This window comes from Pyxicephalus adspersus, chromosome 3, assembly GCF_032062135.1.
Source record: "Pyxicephalus adspersus chromosome 3, UCB_Pads_2.0, whole genome shotgun sequence".
Lineage (NCBI taxonomy): Eukaryota > Metazoa > Chordata > Amphibia > Anura > Pyxicephalidae > Pyxicephalus > Pyxicephalus adspersus.
In genome coordinates this window covers 94,810,342-94,827,923 of record NC_092860.1, presented here as the reverse complement: position 1 = coordinate 94,827,923, position 17,582 = coordinate 94,810,342, and the positions used below count along the sequence as shown (strand labels likewise).

At 33.8% G+C, this 17,582-nt stretch overlaps 1 protein-coding gene across 1 annotated transcript in view; it reads left to right on the top strand.

The window, feature by feature from the left end:
* Positions 1 to 17,582, top strand: part of LOC140327433 (bifunctional heparan sulfate N-deacetylase/N-sulfotransferase 4-like) — a 144,697-nt gene that overhangs the window by 56,862 nt on the left and 70,253 nt on the right. Inside the window, exons 4-5 of the mRNA XM_072406819.1 lie at positions 7,482 to 7,636; positions 13,610 to 13,795. Of these exons, the coding sequence (XP_072262920.1) occupies positions 7,482 to 7,636; positions 13,610 to 13,795 (341 nt within the window). The remainder of the gene's footprint in view (positions 1 to 7,481; positions 7,637 to 13,609; positions 13,796 to 17,582) is intronic.

The following is a 17,582-nucleotide window of genomic DNA, read 5'->3' as shown; positions in this document are numbered from 1 at the left end:
TTCTTTTACCCTCCGTTAACAACTCAAAGTGTTTGGTAAACAGGAATCTGTCTGTGCAAATCTGTCTATCCAGAGATTGAGATATTTCAGGTGTATTGATGTGCGGGATGAATTTAGGAGGGCCCATGCTTCCTGCTTCCATCCTGGAGACCTTTCAGTCTCCCGGGGGTCCTTAGTATCCCATCCAGTTTGATGATCTTGCTGGATTTGTTTTAAAGTGCTTTTACTGGTTGTTTAGAATTTTATTACATTAGTGTACGTTGTCTAGGGGCATATTATTAATTTGTATTTAAAATATATAGATATTATGCAGAACTTTATGGAGTCTATAGCTATGTCACTAACTGTCCCAAAGAGGAGTTCACCTAATGTAATTTAGAGTTAATCTTATGTATTTTACCTAAAAAAAAGTCTAAAGCCATTTTTAATAGCTTTATGGTTTTGGAAAGGGAAAGGGAGAAACAAAGGTAAAACAGAAATCCTAAATACTGGCTAAGGTTTTATTTGGGGAACCTAGGGCTGCAAAACAAGTGTGTTAGACACTGTTCCACTCACTTTGTAGTGAGCCTGTAGTGGGACAATATACACATAGCTAAGATACCTGCTAGATAGTAAGCAATTTATATGTCCAATCAAATGGTAATTTTTTCAACAAAACTATCTTATCAATGCTGATCTCTATAATCCTTCAATAGGTGAAATGCTTTTATTCTGTTAGCTAAATTGTAAGTTAGCTACAGAACATTTTAGATTACTAATGACTAAATAATTGACTGGTTAATTGATAATGTGAAAACAAAAAATTGTAAAATACTACAAATTCCAAAAAGAAGTAAGAATTATCTAATTTGTGTTATTCCTATGTATATTACCTCTATGACATAAGCACAAAACATTAAGATTATTCACAAAATAGTGTCAGTTTTTCTCTTTAGGATTAACAGATATATATTTTATTTCTTCCTTTCAATTCATATACCATAACTACCCCAGAACAAATTATCTCATTTAAACAAATAGCTTTGTATCAAGCCATTTTTCTTCTACCAAAGATAATTTACCTATTATTACGAGAGTTTATTATATAGAAACTAAAAGTAATTTATGTTTTATGCACATTTACACATTTTGTAACTGCTTTAAACTGTGCACATTTTTAATCATTTTGCAGTGATGTTAACTTATGGTATATGTTCTGTGTCTTCCGTCTTAATCTAAACCATAAAAGCAGCATCAATTTCACTAAATCTTCTTAAAGGACACATAAAATGGACTGTGGCATAATTTTTCTGTTCAGGGAACTGGATAGGACAGCCAAGGATGTGACACTCTAGTTTACTGTGAACATAAGCATGCTACAGGGGGAGGGTAACTCAGGAAAACAAATTAACTTGCCTTTTTTTTTATAAATGAATTGTCTAGAGCTGTGAGCGAACAATAAATGAACCAGTGCTAGCATAGCTCCCCATGCTGTTCAGCCAAATACAGCTTACAAAATGGCTCTGATAAGGCATGATTTATCACTTTTGTGCATTAAAATTGAAACCCAGCTGAGCTGGGTTTAACAAATTAAAATTGCTGGACAAATGTACTTATTAAAATAAAAATTGGTTTCTATGATTTAGATTATTACTGTTGATGTTTTATTGTTATAGCATTTTTTTCAGTGTGTTTCTTAAGTTTTACGTATTTCCTTACCTCTAAAACTGCATCTTCGGCTTTGCTCATTAAGTTTCCTGTCACAGCCCTTTAATGCTTCCTTAGCTAGCGACCTTTTACATGCTCTTCCACTATTCCAGTCAATTGCCAAATGGGAAATACAGCACATGGTGCTTTTGGGAAGAGGGGGAAGTGACCTTCTGCCATTTCTCCCATGATGCAGTGATTAGAGCCTAAGAAGATAATCTTTATGGCGTTTATGCTTTTAGCTTTTAACTAATGGATCTAGAAGGTGAACAAGGTTATCCCCATATTGGTGATGTTACTCTTAACTTTTACCACCCCCAGTTAAGTAATTCATGAAACATTTACCTAACCAAAACCCCAGCCTTTTTACTAATATTAACTAAACCTATGAACTATATGTTCATCCTGTGCTACACCAGTAGCCTCTGTATTGAAAAAATGGTCTTTTTTGTTTTAAAGAAGGTATTCTTCTTTCAGTGCACTGTAGGAGGAGTGCTTGGGTTAATAATGGATGGTCTAGTGTTGTCTACCATTAACAAGGAGTGATGAGCTAATTGACTCATTAATCAGGCAAGTCAATGAATTGCAAATTTCTTGATGCATCTAAATAAATGCAGACAGATGTGTCCAGTCTGCAGAGAATGCTACAATTCATGTGTCATGATTACCTGGATTCCTGTGTCTTTCTCTGCTGTCAAATATACATTGCATATAAAGGTGCATCAAATATATATGAATTGTTGATTTTGCTAATTCAATCATTTCTTTTAGCAAATCAGGTGTTTCCCTAGAACTTTATAATTTTAAATATATCAATCTAATTCCGTTTAATTCAACTAATATTGAATGGTGCTGTTGTAGTAGTAGTTTTGCTTTAGGCTTCATTGAACTCTAACTTGTGTTGTGTCCTTATAAAGTTTGATAGCACTGGAAGCTTGTGTGACAATGTGCCCACATATGTCAGCCCAATAAGCTTCATCATTCTTGTTAAGCTAACACCCATTGGCAAACTTTTGAGTAAAAGATTTGCCAGATTGTAGTTCTGCAAAAATTGTATTTTTGTACAGTTTTCATAATAATGTTTTAGGAAACATAAGTGATGTATTTCAACACTGGTTCACAAACCATGTGTATATTTTCAAGACACATTTTTGAACAAAAGCATTGCTGTCCCAGTCCAAGAAAAATAGTATAGTTCCGATATTGGCATGATACAAATAACGAAACACAGATAATGTGGTCTGTTGTTATAGTTTTATCATGGCATTTTAATGCACAAGGCAATTACATTTTGCCATTATTTTTCTAAACTAAACTTAATTATAGCCTGCAAAATATCATGTTTGAAAGGTACTGAGAAATTATATACCGAAGATTTATTGCTTCATAAAATAATAGCTGTGATAATGAACTCACATCTTTCTGAATGCAGATACTAAATGGAAGCAATTTATTTTATTTAGAAGAAATTCTTCCCAGTTGTGCTATATTTTAAGGCGTTTTATTTCAGCTGTTTGGAACATACTGAAAGAGCATGAAACAGAAAGTGATAACTTTACTCTGAACTGAACAAAAAGCAGTGTGTGTCTTTGTACAGCAGTAATAAACAAGTGGCTTGGAAAGGAGACTACAGAAAAAATGAGATAATTTCTTTAGAACCAAGTGTACCTATCTGAGTTATAGTGTAGAGGTAGCTCTTTTGTGAGTTGACTGATTATTGCTTTTTATTCCCTTTAAGGGCTTTAACTCTATCAGTTCTGGGATTTGGAAAAGGTAAATACGTAAAAATAAGCAGCACTGTGAGAAATGTGAGTAACTAAATGGGCATGGTTTGAAACCCTTCTGTCCAGCGTGTGACTTGAGGGCCATATATGCACTTTGATACTTACTTCTTTGCCCTTGCTGCGCTTTAGCAGCCAAAAGACATTGGTAATTACAAAGATCTTATTAGCATGTGGCATGGAGATGTTTTAGAAGTTTTTGTGGACTTCCTTCCTGTGTCATGACGCTGGTGACATATGGAATACCTAGCATTGCCTCTCTACCTACTTAGCTCTAGGGTTTGCAGACATGAAAGTGTGTCATTTCTAAGAGGACTGCAGGGAGCAAAAAAAAAAAATGGTTTTATTTATTAAAGGATTGTAAGGCTAGTGGTCTCTGGCAGTTTCTTGTAATATATCCCCAGCCTATAACTATCTCCTGAATCATTTTTTCATTCTCCAACCACTAGCATTTCTACAGCATATGGACATGTTTTGACATAGGTCTTTAGGTCCAACTTTACTCTCTTGTAGTACCAAACACGTTAAATAAAATGCATGACCATTTGATGATGTCAGGGGTCACACCTTAGGCTACCCTAATGTACTCTGTTGACTGCAACCAAGTTTGTTTCTAAATCACAGCAGGTGTGCATACTAAGTTGTTTGACAACACTGGAGTATCAGATTGCAATGTAATTTTTATTGTATTTTATGTAAAATACTTGTAATACCTGCAATCTCTATAACTCATCTTGCCTTGTGAATATTATATTTTAGTATTCGTCCTGTGCACATTGATTCACATCACCTAAGCTCCCCTAATAAGCTCTATTTCTTTACCCTTTTCTCCCTCTGTCTTCAACCTTAATTCCTTTGCTTCAGCATGTTTTCAGCAGGGTAATCACAAAGTCTGAAGAACAATACTATAACAAAGAGAGAGAGCGTTAACTTGTTCAGCCTTTAGCTAGGCAATCTGGCAACCTAAAGTTAGTTCAGCATCTCTAATTGCTTCATTTCAGCAACATTCAGCCAACGATTGATCACACCTACCTACGGTAGACGGAATCTTCCTAGCCATTTCCTGATTGGTTTGACATCCACTAAAGCTGTTGATGGAGGACATTTAAGAGATACCTCTTCAATTTCCAAGATATGTCTTTATTTTGTATGCAGCACCAGTCAGTGGGATTATTGCAGGGCAAACAAAGATAAACAGGAATTTTACAAGTATTTAGTGTGTCCCATTAAAGTTGGTTTAGTGGTATGATCTATAGACTGCCAATGCATGGCTTACATATGATTCAGAGGCAAAAATAAGTTTACTTGTATTCATCACAACATAAAGCTAATATATAAAAATAACCTACATATATTTTATAATACATTGTAAAATTGTAACACAGACACAAATGTGTTTTGAAGTGAAAAGCCTTTCACTTTTTAGGATAATAGGTCTCAAAGGTAAGACCTTCCTTATAGCTGTATAAGTTTCCTCAATGTAAAAGCATGTGAAAATAAGTGGTAAAAAATTATGCGTTTGTGTAATTTTCAGTGTAAGTTAAATATTAGAAGCTAACCTTTTCTTCCCTTAGCTTACCTTAGTAGCATGTATTTACATGCATTAACAGTATGTAAATTCATATACCTGCTTTTTACAGTGAAGAAAAAAAAGTATAATGCTGTAAATCATCTGAACAACATCATTTAATAAAATTACACACACACACATATATACACATATATATATTTATATAATATTACTTACCGATTGTTTTTTTTATTTTTTTTAAGTATATAGAGCCATCATCTTTTGTGGTGCTGTAAGGAATACAATATAGACATTAGTGGGTACTGTACATACATACATATTTCATGCACAATACAATACAAACATTTAGCACTATACAGTATGTGCTATTTTACAATACTCACATCCTACAAATATCACTGAAGAATGATTAGAATGCATAATGCTTATATGTAAACATTAAGAATATTAGTGCAAAGAATAAACTGCAGCATTCTCAAAAAAAGTCATTGTGAATGCCCATTTGTTCATTATATTAGGTATTATATATATGCCTTAATTATAAACATTTACCAGGTCCATTATAATTTGGGGAGGAGGGTTTGTTTGCATTTTGGGAAGGATTGAAAACCAAACATCCTGGATTAATTTGTTAGAATTAAATAATTCCAGGTTGAATTAAATCTGGAATGTACAGAAAGCTGTTTCTTCTGTGGTAGAAACTGTGAATAAATTCTTGGATCGAATCTTGGTAGACCGGGGCAAAGAGCTTTCCATGGTGCTGAACCTGTGTGTTTTGATAGATATTCAGAATTTCCATGGTTTTTTTTGAACACTGTAATACAAAAGGGAGTGGAGATCAGAGAGACCTGTGTAACAAGTCCCCCCCAAAAACCCCAAAAGGTATTTTTTTTTTGTAATTAGCAGGTTATATTGCAGGTTATAGTTAGAAATAGCCACCATTTTTTAGTTAATCTCAAAGTCCCTGAAGATAATGTTGCCAAAATTGCTGGGGGAAGTTGATATCAGGAGGGACACATAGGAACATGTTTAAAGTTAAAAAAGCTTTAGGAAGTATAGGTGGAAAAACACATTTTTTTCCAAGCAGTGCTTACTTAGACTTGTTGGAATTACATTCTTTAGTATCCCATTGTATTTCTACATACAATAGCTTTTGTTCCCAGTCAAATAGCATACACCTTTAAATGTGACACGTTTATTCATTCATAAATTCAACTGGGTTTGGGGGCAGTTGTAACTTCAAACATAACATGTAAATAAACCAAACTATTGTAACATTATTCTAGTATATCTTAGGGATAAAGTGTTCATTGGTTTATTATTTTTTTTTTTACCTTAATGAGGTAGCCTCCAGAAATCTACCTTATAACACTTGTGCATTAGTAGAATTACTCATTCCCAGAAAAGAGAAATACTATTTTTTGACCAAATTTTTCTCGACTAGGATTAGAGATGTACATAGAAGAAACCACACAAAAATGTAAAGCTTTTGTGGACATTGAGAAAACCAACAAACCCTTATTAGGGACAGATCAGGCTTAGTTAGGAAACTGTACTTCTAAATTTCTGATGGCTAGATTCTTAAAAAGCTAGGGGAATTCCACCAATGGGAACGCTTGTTTTGGGAAAACCTGTCTAAGAGGTAAACTTCCTGTTCTGTTGTGTTTCTGCTATTAGGAACATTTATTATATTATTTATAAAAAATAATGGAATGGCAGGGGTTTGAACCTTTCCATAAACTATAGAAAGCAAAAAAAAAGTTTTGGAATATACAAAAACTTTGAGGAATGTAATATAAATGTATTTTTCTATTCAAACTTTCTGATGAAGACTAAATCATGATGATTTACTTGCATGCAGTAAATTCAGGCAATCCTTGAAGGTCCCATTTTTGACAGAAAAAGTAGCAAATGACACAAGATAATAGAAAAAGTGAAGCATTATGCTTTAGTAAAATGACTTTTTATCTGATATGTGTTCATTTTATGGTGATTTACAAATAAAATTATGATTCACCCTGCCAACTTAAAGTAACCTAGAATCGTGCTGCTTATTTACTGGAGCATCACAACCTCAGGTGCCTCCATTATATCCCTGCTATGGGTGAAAATATTTTTAAGTTATGACCCTGTCTGCACAAATTTAAATGGGACCATGGACTGAGACCGGCCCTGTGCAGGTCATTGGCAGCTCACTGTGCTGACACAGTCAGGGTCAGGGTACACTAGTACACTTTGTTTCCAAAAGTGCATGTATCATTTAAAGCTTTGATGCTTTATACAAAGTTTACCATTATATGATCATTTATAGGGCAAAATAATCATAATTTCTTTTTACAACATAAATGTTGCTTACTTTCACAAATTGCATGAGCTATTGACCATTAGGCTTTATAATTTAGAACATATAAAATGTATTTAAATATTTGTCACTGTATTGTAACTGTACCATTAACAAACCTATTTGTGTTATTTTATTGAAGGTACTGTTGAGGAAGATAAAGGAGACGATCTTTTATTGGCATCAGTAAATGAGTTTTGGTGGTTTCCTCACATGTGGAGTCATATGCAGCCTCATCTTTTTCATAACGAGTCTTCTTTGGCAGAACAAATGATTCTAAACAAAGAATTTGCACAGGTATCATTCTTGTCTATATAATTCTACAATCAGAGATTGCCAACGTATTTAAGTAGACATCCAGCAAGATTTTTTTTTTTTTCTGGGAAACTGGAAATCTTTCACAAACTTTAAAGAAATAACAGTTCTGTAACAAAAAAAAAATGTTAAATTCATTTCAGTAGGATTTTGTGAGCATTTGTAGGTGTTTTCAAGCATTTATGCCACCGCATTTTAAGACTGGGGAAATGTCTGTATAAGGCTTATGCTTACTTAAGTTTTAAATGCTTATAAATGCCCATACAGCTTTTGTATGAGTCTTTGAATGTTTTTAAAGACGTTATAAACCAAGATATGTGGCAGAGAAAAGTTAGATTAGAAAAAATAGTGCCTTCAAATGCCCCAAGAACACCCAAAATGAATGTGTGGCATTTTAAATGTTTTGAATTTGTTTTGGGCATTTGGGAGACATTTTTTGGTGTATAGGTGTTTTAACTTTTTCCAAATGCTGCAGTATGCATTTTCTTTACAGGCCATCGGGAAAATGCTCTGGTGTGGACTGGCCCATTGGAATCAATTGAAATTTCAAACACACTGAGCATTTAAAAGCTGGGTAAACAGTCCATTTAGAGTAGGCCTAAAGAATAACCAGAGCACTAATGACTACTTGTGTAACTCAAGCCGTCTGCTCATTGTAGTAAGTATTGTTGACTGCATTTGCTGTATGTCAACTGAAACTCAGCTACAATGCTTATGGGAATGTATTGATGCCTTCTGTTTTACGTGCTGGCTGATTTTTGGTTGCAGGGCTGCAGTTTGTGAAGACTGTTGCAGTAATTAGTGATGTCCTACTCTATATTACTACTAGCTACTACTTATATGAGTTGAATTGAAAATCATGCACATAATGTATTTAGTACAAATAGAACCTGTTTATTTATTCTAGAGAATTAGCTCAATTTGTTTTTTGTAATTGCTCTATTTCTCTTTTTGTTATTCTTTATTTAAAACAAAAAAAAATCTACGTACACACTTTTACTCGGATTTAGTAGGACTGGAGTGCCAGAAATGAAGATTGGCAGGGCAAGGGCATTAAAGGTTAGTGGTGGGAGCAAAGGTAGGTCTGTAGCTTTAAGGGTAGTAATTGCAGAATTATAGAAATCAGGGAAAAATTTTATTTTTTTGCAGTTTATATTGTTTAGCTCTATAAAATAACAAAATCTAAAAAATAACAAAATAAGTAGATTACACAATACTCCAAAAAGGATGTATGGAAGAGACAGTAAAAGTCAGAAGGGCTAGAAAATAAGAAGGCTAGATTTGTCAAATGAGTAAAAAATACTACATTTAAAAAATACAAGATAAAGGATGTGTTCATCTAGTTGAATGTGATTGTATCTGTTTTGTTTCAAACCAGTGCTGTAGGAACAGGGGTTTGAGGGGTCTCAATGAAGGCCATTTCCCCTTTTTCAGAGGGTCTCTAGCGGCTCTCCCTGTGACCACTATCTTGCTGTTGTATACAGGCCCAGAGGTAAATATAATCTACCGTTTGCTTTGTGGGTGAACTTGCAAGATCTAAAACTATAACCCTTATAGACCAGAAGCTAGAAAATGATCAGTGGTGATACAGACTTGACAGAGAAAAAGTTAAACCAGGTCTAAATTCAGCCTCAGGGCCATAAATGGTTAGCTACACCATTGTTTCAGAGCAGATGCCATACTAGTAGCAATGACCTTAGCAAATACATCATAGATTTTTCTTTTTTCTTTGGATGGACTTTAGTTCATACAAAGCTATTAGTTACTTAAGAAGTACTGATTTTCTTTTACTGATTACCTTTCTAATTCTAAAAACACATCCAGGCAGATAAATCAGCATATACTGATGAATAATCAAACCTTACTAAAGATATTGAGGTTGTTGAGAGGGGATAGAGGGGGGTCAAAGGGGAACTTTGGCAGGGCGGGAGTGCAACACAAGTTTTCGCCAGTAGGAGACATTTTCTTTCTTTTGCATTATGCAAATAGTATTTCAAGGAACACCATAGGCTCTACCCTGTGGCTTGTATTTTATTACTGGGACCCTAAATGTAAAGTGAAGTGTGGGAAAATAATGCAATCATTTTAAATTATTATCTAAAATTTTGAGGAAACTAGAAAACAGTTTTTAATGTATAGTATGAGTAAGATATTATTTTAATATTACTGAATGTCTTTTTGGACTAATCATAGACCTGAATAAAACATTTCTGCCAAATAGCAAATTATATGCAAATAAAATACGATACAATCTAAATATTATAACTGTCTTTTAGTAATGGAAAAGATAAAACCTCAGCTTTCCAAAACTAATAGTCAGCTAAATGTGTTTTGTGAATTAAAAGTAACAATTGAAGTTAACAGATAAGACTAGTTTGCTTCATCAGTTCTTTTTGCCATTCTTGTTGCTATTCATAGTAAGAAAACCTTTGTACTTTAATGTTAATATTAACTTTTTATGACTTTTAAGTAGATATCTAATATTTCTCCTCTAATTATAGATGTCTACCACAATTGCTATTTTCATAGCATTAAGGCAGTGTAAAAAGCCAGCTCTTGCTGTTTTTCCTTTTATTGATAAGAAAGGTGCCATCATGCTGAATAGATGCCACCTATAGCTGCTTTTACGTGGCCTTCATTAATTGATGAATACAATATGCCCTACATAAAATGCAAATTTTTCAAATTTATAATAATGTAAATTCTGTATAATCCACAAAATCATTATATCTATTTAAAAGCGTACAATGGAATCCTATTGAGCATTCGGTGCATTCATTACCTTTTAAATAACCATGTTTGAAGTATTGGGCAGGGCTCAAAAGTAATTACAGTGCTTTGCAATTTAATATCTAAAGCTGATTAGAATCCAGAACAATCCCACTTGGTTGTTCTGCATTTCAAATATGTAGTCTAAATTTGAAGGTTATAAATCTTTGAAATTACATTATGAAGCACATTGCTTAATCTAAGAGTGCTATAAAAATACCTAATCAATTAGGAATTAAATTGTATTCAGCTTTCAGAAAAAGCTTTAGTCCCAGGGAGTTCTAATTACTGTACAATTGTAGCAGTGTTTCTTTTTCCAAAACCACAGTGATGCATTTTGTTGGGCACCTGATCTTACACATCACTTTCCTATAGAGCCTACTTTGTTAGCAGACTCAAACATTTTTTTATACTCAAAAACAGGATGTGAATTGTAACCTACTAGAGAAATCCACAATCACTACTAGTGGGTTTGGATTTTTGACAAATCATATAAACTTATCACCACCCATACCAAAAATCTGAATAGCTGTGAGTCCTAACCTTTTTATAACGTACAAAATAATGATATTTCATATGGAATATATGAGCTTGGTTCAAAACCGCACACATAAATCTATAAACCAATGTGCTAAATAAATACCAAAGAATTTATTGTGTATATGTAACCAAAATTTTGTTTATTTGTGGTGTTACACAGATGCAAAATAAGAAAAAAAAAACTAGAGTAATGCAGCTTTACAAGATGCATACAGTGATGTTGTCCAAGTAGACACCAGTTCCCCTGTGGAATAATGTCCTTTCTAGCCTTGATAGTAATACAGTCCAATAGGCCTATTAACCTCCCTGGCGGTTCATTTATTTCCGGTTTTATATGTCTAAAAGCGGTACATTGTTTTTCATGAAAATTTATTTTACAGTATAATATAATAGAATGAGTATAATAAAGTTTGAAACACAAAATCATTTAAAAACAATAAATTGAATAAATTAAAAAATCTATATATTAAAAAAATAATAATAAAAAAAAAATACATATTATACTCATAGTATTATACATACTGTAAAATAAATGTTCTTGAAAACAATGTACTGCTTTTACACATATAAATCCAATGTATTGCATTCAATACAGAATACAAAATATTTTGTATTGAATGCAATACAAATGGATTTCGAATTTCCCGCCCCGCCCGGCTGGGATGTACACACACACTGACATCACTGGGAACTCCCCCGGTGACTCATCGGATGCAGAAGAAGAAAGAAGAAGACAGAGATTGCGGCGCTGGACAGCGCGGGACCCCGGCAGATCAGGTAAGTGCTCTATTTACTAACCTTCCCTAGGTGTTCCAACCCCGAGAGTGACTCGGGGTTACCACTTGTAGCAACGTTTTTCTACCCCGAGTCACTCTCGGGGTTACCGCTAGGGAGGTTAATATGTACAGTCTGATCCTTGCTAATGTGTTATGGATTTTTTTAATTTTAAATTCTAAAGTTTTGAATTAAAGTGATGCCCCTTGTTGGTTAACGTAACAGTTTAACCATCTAGATCTTAGCCAAAATATCTTGAAGGCTGCAGCTATGGCAATATTAAGGTACTGTCTAATCTAAATGTCTACATGATTAGGTCCCTGGTGTCGTTTTTGTTAGGAGTTGGAACAGAACTTCTGAAAACCAGTTTGCTGTTGTGATTCAACTCTTTGGCATTAAGACATAATTGAGCAGACTTTTTTCTGATTTCTGAGATTGTACAACCTGAATATCCTGGTGGGTGACAGTGGGTTCAGGTCAACGCTCAGGAAAAGATGGTATTGTCATCTAAGCTAAGGATAATTTAGAATAGTGCAATGGTGTTTGGGCACCCACAAATCTATGCTTAGAAAAAAGCTTTTTTTTTTTATTCTCATTTTTTTTTTCTTTTGTTTAATCATGCTTTAAATAGACAAAATATAAATATATATTATTTTTAAAATATAGGATTTAAAAAAATAGAAATATACTGCTATTTATTTCCTATCAAAACGGTTTAATGGGTTTATTAAATGAGTTTAATATGGCAACCTTTATTGCATTTTGTCTCTTCTTAGACATATTATTAAGTCAAAATCAATACCTTTATCTTCTGGACATAAAATCTGCGGCCTCTATAATTTCCAATTTTTGTACTCATGCATTATGTTATGCTCAGTTAGACACTGTAATAAAATTAGGATAAAAAGAGTATCATGTTGTGGTTTTATAGCCTCAATTTTCATAGGTGTTAAATTCACTGAACTGTTGTTCTCAAACAATATTTAAATGTACAAAACAGCCTGGAAAATGATAGACTTAAATTGAAGGTCACTTTATCCTTTCTTGCCCACTTCTAACCGAGCTGTAGGTTTGGGAAGAGCCTCATTTTTTTTTATGAAGGCAGAATTTTCTTTTCATCTAACATTCTTGGGACACATTTCAGTAGATAATCTTATTGTCTGACCTTTAAGAAAATAAGTCAAATCAGTAAAGTTGTTGCTGATCTGCTTTAGCTTTGTCCTTGATTTCACTTTCTTTCTTCTCTGCTGTTTTATTATTATTACTATTTATGAAAAGCATGGCAATAGATGAATATATTAAAAATGAAATATAATATTTTCAAATATTACCAGTTATTACCTGTTTCAGATAACCTACCCAGGTCACTGAAGCCTATAACCTTATGAAGGACTAGTGGTATACTAAACTATTTGGATAATGTCCAGCAGTCTTACAAATTTGAAGTGTTATTATGTATTAGCAAGTATTACTTTTTCTGATGGTTTTCTGGCTTCTCATCAAAGAGAGCCTTTTGTTGGCTTCTTTATCAGGTGCTAAAAAAGTTATTACACACAAACATAGGCAGATGCATAACAATATATAAAGTTAGGATATGGAGATTTAAACAGATATTAAACTGCTCAGAATAAATACCCCTTTTCAAAAGCCAGACTTAAAAGACTAATTTTAGAGCCATGGTTTTGGTGTACATCTAAACTGATAATCTTTAAAGGTTTTAATTGCATCCCCTATTTAGGTTGTAGAAGTCATTAGTAAATGTAGATATTTTTATTTTTATTGCTGAAATATGTGAATACAAAGTACATATAGAAATTATTGTGGTGGGAGGGACTTTGAGCTCATTGTAATGAGTAATATTCATTTTTTTAGGAACATGGCATTCCAACAAACATGGGTTATGCAGTGGCTCCACATCACTCAGGTGTCTACCCAGTACATGTACAGCTTTATGAAGCCTGGAAGAGGGTATGGGGCATTAAGGTTACAAGCACTGAAGAATACCCTCATCTGAAACCTGCCCGATACAGACAAGGATTTGTGCATAATGGGATAATGGTAAATATATTATATATATTTTTTTTAAACCAGAGCATACAATTTCATTATATTTACTTACTTAGATGTTGATTAAAATATTAAGCACCTATAAGGTTCTTATACATACACAGACTCACATGAGGCATTCTTTAGAAAGTAACTAGCATGGTATTCTTAAGTAACTGAACTGGGATGAAGTTACATATTTTTAAATCCTAAAGCAGGCAGAATTTTTCCAAATCAACCTAGTAAATTGATACATGGCTGTTGTTTCTATAGTGGTCACTTGATTATATACAGTCTAGGGGTCTATTCACATTTTGGCTCAACTTCAGTATGGCAGCATGTGACCTTGCATGTGTATAAACTTTAAAAGTTCTTTTAAAGGATATTTTAAGATGCTAACCAGAGCTTTACATTGTGTTTAACCCACTTGTAGTATGTGGACTTTTAATATTACTGTTTAAGTAAAAAAATTTTGTAACAAATGTGTGCAAAATAGGATAACTTTTAGAAAGACACAAAATATTTCATATTTGTTACCAAACAACAGGTAAAGCATTTTTTGTTCATTTAATAGTAGCTGGTGTTTTAAATTTATAACTATCTATCTATCTGTTTCAAAACAGGATAATAGGTTGGCAGGAAAGAATGTTGTCTAGAACGAATATACAGAAAAAATATTAGTAACAGTAATGCATGTTTTATTTGTTGTCTAACAGTGTAGTTTATTTTCTCTATTTCTTGTAACGTGGTTTCTTTTATTCTCAATAAATTTTCATTTTTAAAAGGAAGGAACCATTAAACAAATGGACACTGTCCTTGTACATTGAACCACCAAGCTTAGTTTATTCACAGTTGGCTAGCAGTCTCACCTTCCCAGTGCTGGGCCCAAGGTTCGAATTCTAGCCATCTTACTATCTGCAAGGAGTTTGCATGAGTTTTCTCCGGGCACTCCAACTATTCCCTATATCCCAAAAGCATGCAGTTAGATTAATTGGCTTCCCCAGACTTGAGTGTGTGTGAAAAAAATGAAAGTTTGGCATGGCTTGCCAGTGTCGACATGAATACAAGACAATAATAAAAATGAAAAAAAAAAAAACATAGATAATAGAGAGTCAAAATACTGAGCCTGTGTAACAGGATATCATGAAAATGATGATATATTATGAAACACTATTATGTTGGAATTGTCAGTAGAATTACCATCCATAGAGCATAAGATTGATCAAAGCTAATAAAGAAAGAATATATGGATTAGAGAACAGAAATTAGGAACATTTCAATGATTGGGCCTGATTTATTAAAGCTCTCAAAGGCTGGGGAAGATACACTTTTACACCCGGTGTACCTGGGTGATCCAGGAAACCTTAATAGATTTGGTCCAGAATTCAAAACATTTGCTAACAAATAACAAATTACTTTTAAGAAATCCATTCCAGGTTTGCTGGATCATCCAAGTTCATTGTTGAATGTGTATCCTCTCAGGTCTTGAAGAACTTTAAAGCCGAACTACAATGAAAAAAAAACTCACTTGCACTTGCAGTTCTGTCAATCCCTCTGGAGGTTTTATGGATCGGGTCCCACTTCATCCTGGTATCCTCCCTCATGCCAGAGCTGAGTAAAGCACCGGTCACAGACAGCTTCTTTGCCCTTCTACCGCCTTCTTCCTACGTCACCCAATCTGTGTGCGCAGGAATGAGATTGGGTGATGCAGATGGGAAAAAAAAGTGCCGATCTCACTGCTCATGTGTGGGATCTTCATTTTTTTTACCAAGTGAAGATAAAGCTCCCTTTGCACATGCTCAAGATTGGGTACGTGCAGAACGAGCTGCCAGAAGCCATGACGTATGTTTCGCGGGAGGCTCTTCGCCACAGCAATAAAGACAGGGGAGACACTTTACCCTTAAAAAAAAAAAAAATACTTTTAAACCCCCTCGCCAAAAAATAGGGTAATTTTTACCTTATATAAAAGGTTGTCTACCCTTTAATGTAAGGTAAAAATATTAGTTTAGATCCCCTTTAATAAATCAGGCCCTATGTCTCTGCATTGCATTTTTTTCAATATTGGTTTAATGGTAGTCAAATATTTCTTTGTTTTAAAGTTTGGTGTAAAGAAAATGATTGCATTTTTTTATATTAAAACAACCACACCCTGAGTCACCCTGAGTTACATAAGCAAAAATTATAATAACAGGTAGTGACATATAGCAGGTTAGAAATGCCTGGCAGTGATTTTTGGGTCAATACATTTCAAAGGTAATAGTGAAAAGTAAAATAATGCACTGCCAATAAGATTTGTTTTTTTGTAACAGGATTTGTTCTTGGTTGCTAGCAACTGTGATGATTCTTCAATAAACATTGATGGCATTGAAATAGTTGACCTGTGTATGAATCAAGTAGATATTGAGGAACATGTGTTCCTGGAATTCCCACACATTTTGTCTCAGATGAAACTACCCACTCTGGTTTAGCATGTGGGTATGGTAAGAAAACTTAGAGAAGACTGCAAGAAAACTTGCAGAAACCTTACAGATTTTTTTTACATTGTAAATTTTCAGAAGGATATCTCAAAAATGTATGGAATTTCCTAATTGGAAAAACTGGACTAATTCAATGTTACAAAAATAATCCCAAAACTATATTTTATGCAATATATCATCTTTAGACATTGAGGTCTGCTGATCGTTCACCCACAATTCACCTAACTACCTAAACTCTACATTTTTCTTCACATTGGAGGCAATAAGAAAATGTGTAAATATTGGTTAAAAGTTGATTTACATATATTCTCTTTATATCCAATGTGAAGATTGAGCACATTGTCAATAAAAATGGGTGAATCTTGGATGAAAACATTTATAAATAGACCCAATTATGCAAATAATTATTATAAAACATTGGTTAGTTGTAAGTATTAAATAAAGCTATATATACATGGATATTAAGCACGTAATTTGTTCTTTGCATTGCCATGGAAACCAAACATTGTGCTAGCTTCTTGTATCTGTTTTAATCTCCAAGCACACTTTTCTTATTATATCCAAAGCTGGAGAGGAAAGCAGTTTTATTTTTTTTATCTCCAGGTAACAGAATGCAGCTTCTCATTGTATATACAGTGCCATGCAAAATTATTCATTCCCCTCTGTTTTCCTTTTTTTCACAACAACAGGGAATTAAATTGTAATTTTTTTGTATTGGACTTAACAATATTGTAATTATTGTTCAAATAAATAGAAAGTAAAATATATATATATTGTAAATACTGAGAAAATGTGAGTGCATATGTAGTGTAATAAATCAGGCCCTATGACTCTAAGCATACTGCCCAAGCCACACTGGAGTAAAATAAATAGAAAATTGAAAACATCTTAGAATGGTCTAGTCTAGTTCCAGACCTGAATCCAGCTGAGACTCTGCAGCCCAACATAAACATTGCTGTACACCAATGCAACCTATGTAATTTGAAGGAAATAGCCTATTCAGGAAACTTTGCAAAAAGGTAGGGTTTGCATTGCAAGCTGCATACAAGCATAGTAGTGATCTAACTACTTAATGTACAGTGTTATAGTCAACAATAAGATGTATAGGGCCTGTCCAGAGAGGCCATGAGAATATGTGGGGACCAAAGTGGGTGGTAGATTCAATTGAAAAAGTGTAAGGCACTGGGATACCAAGGTAAGGCCCTTCTTGTGGGGTATGCTAGAATAGAGCACCTCCACATCTTTTGTAACTAGGGTGGTATTAGCTGGAACCTGAAAAGGTTCTTTTTAGATTTTAGCAGCTCTATAGTGTCCTTTAGAAA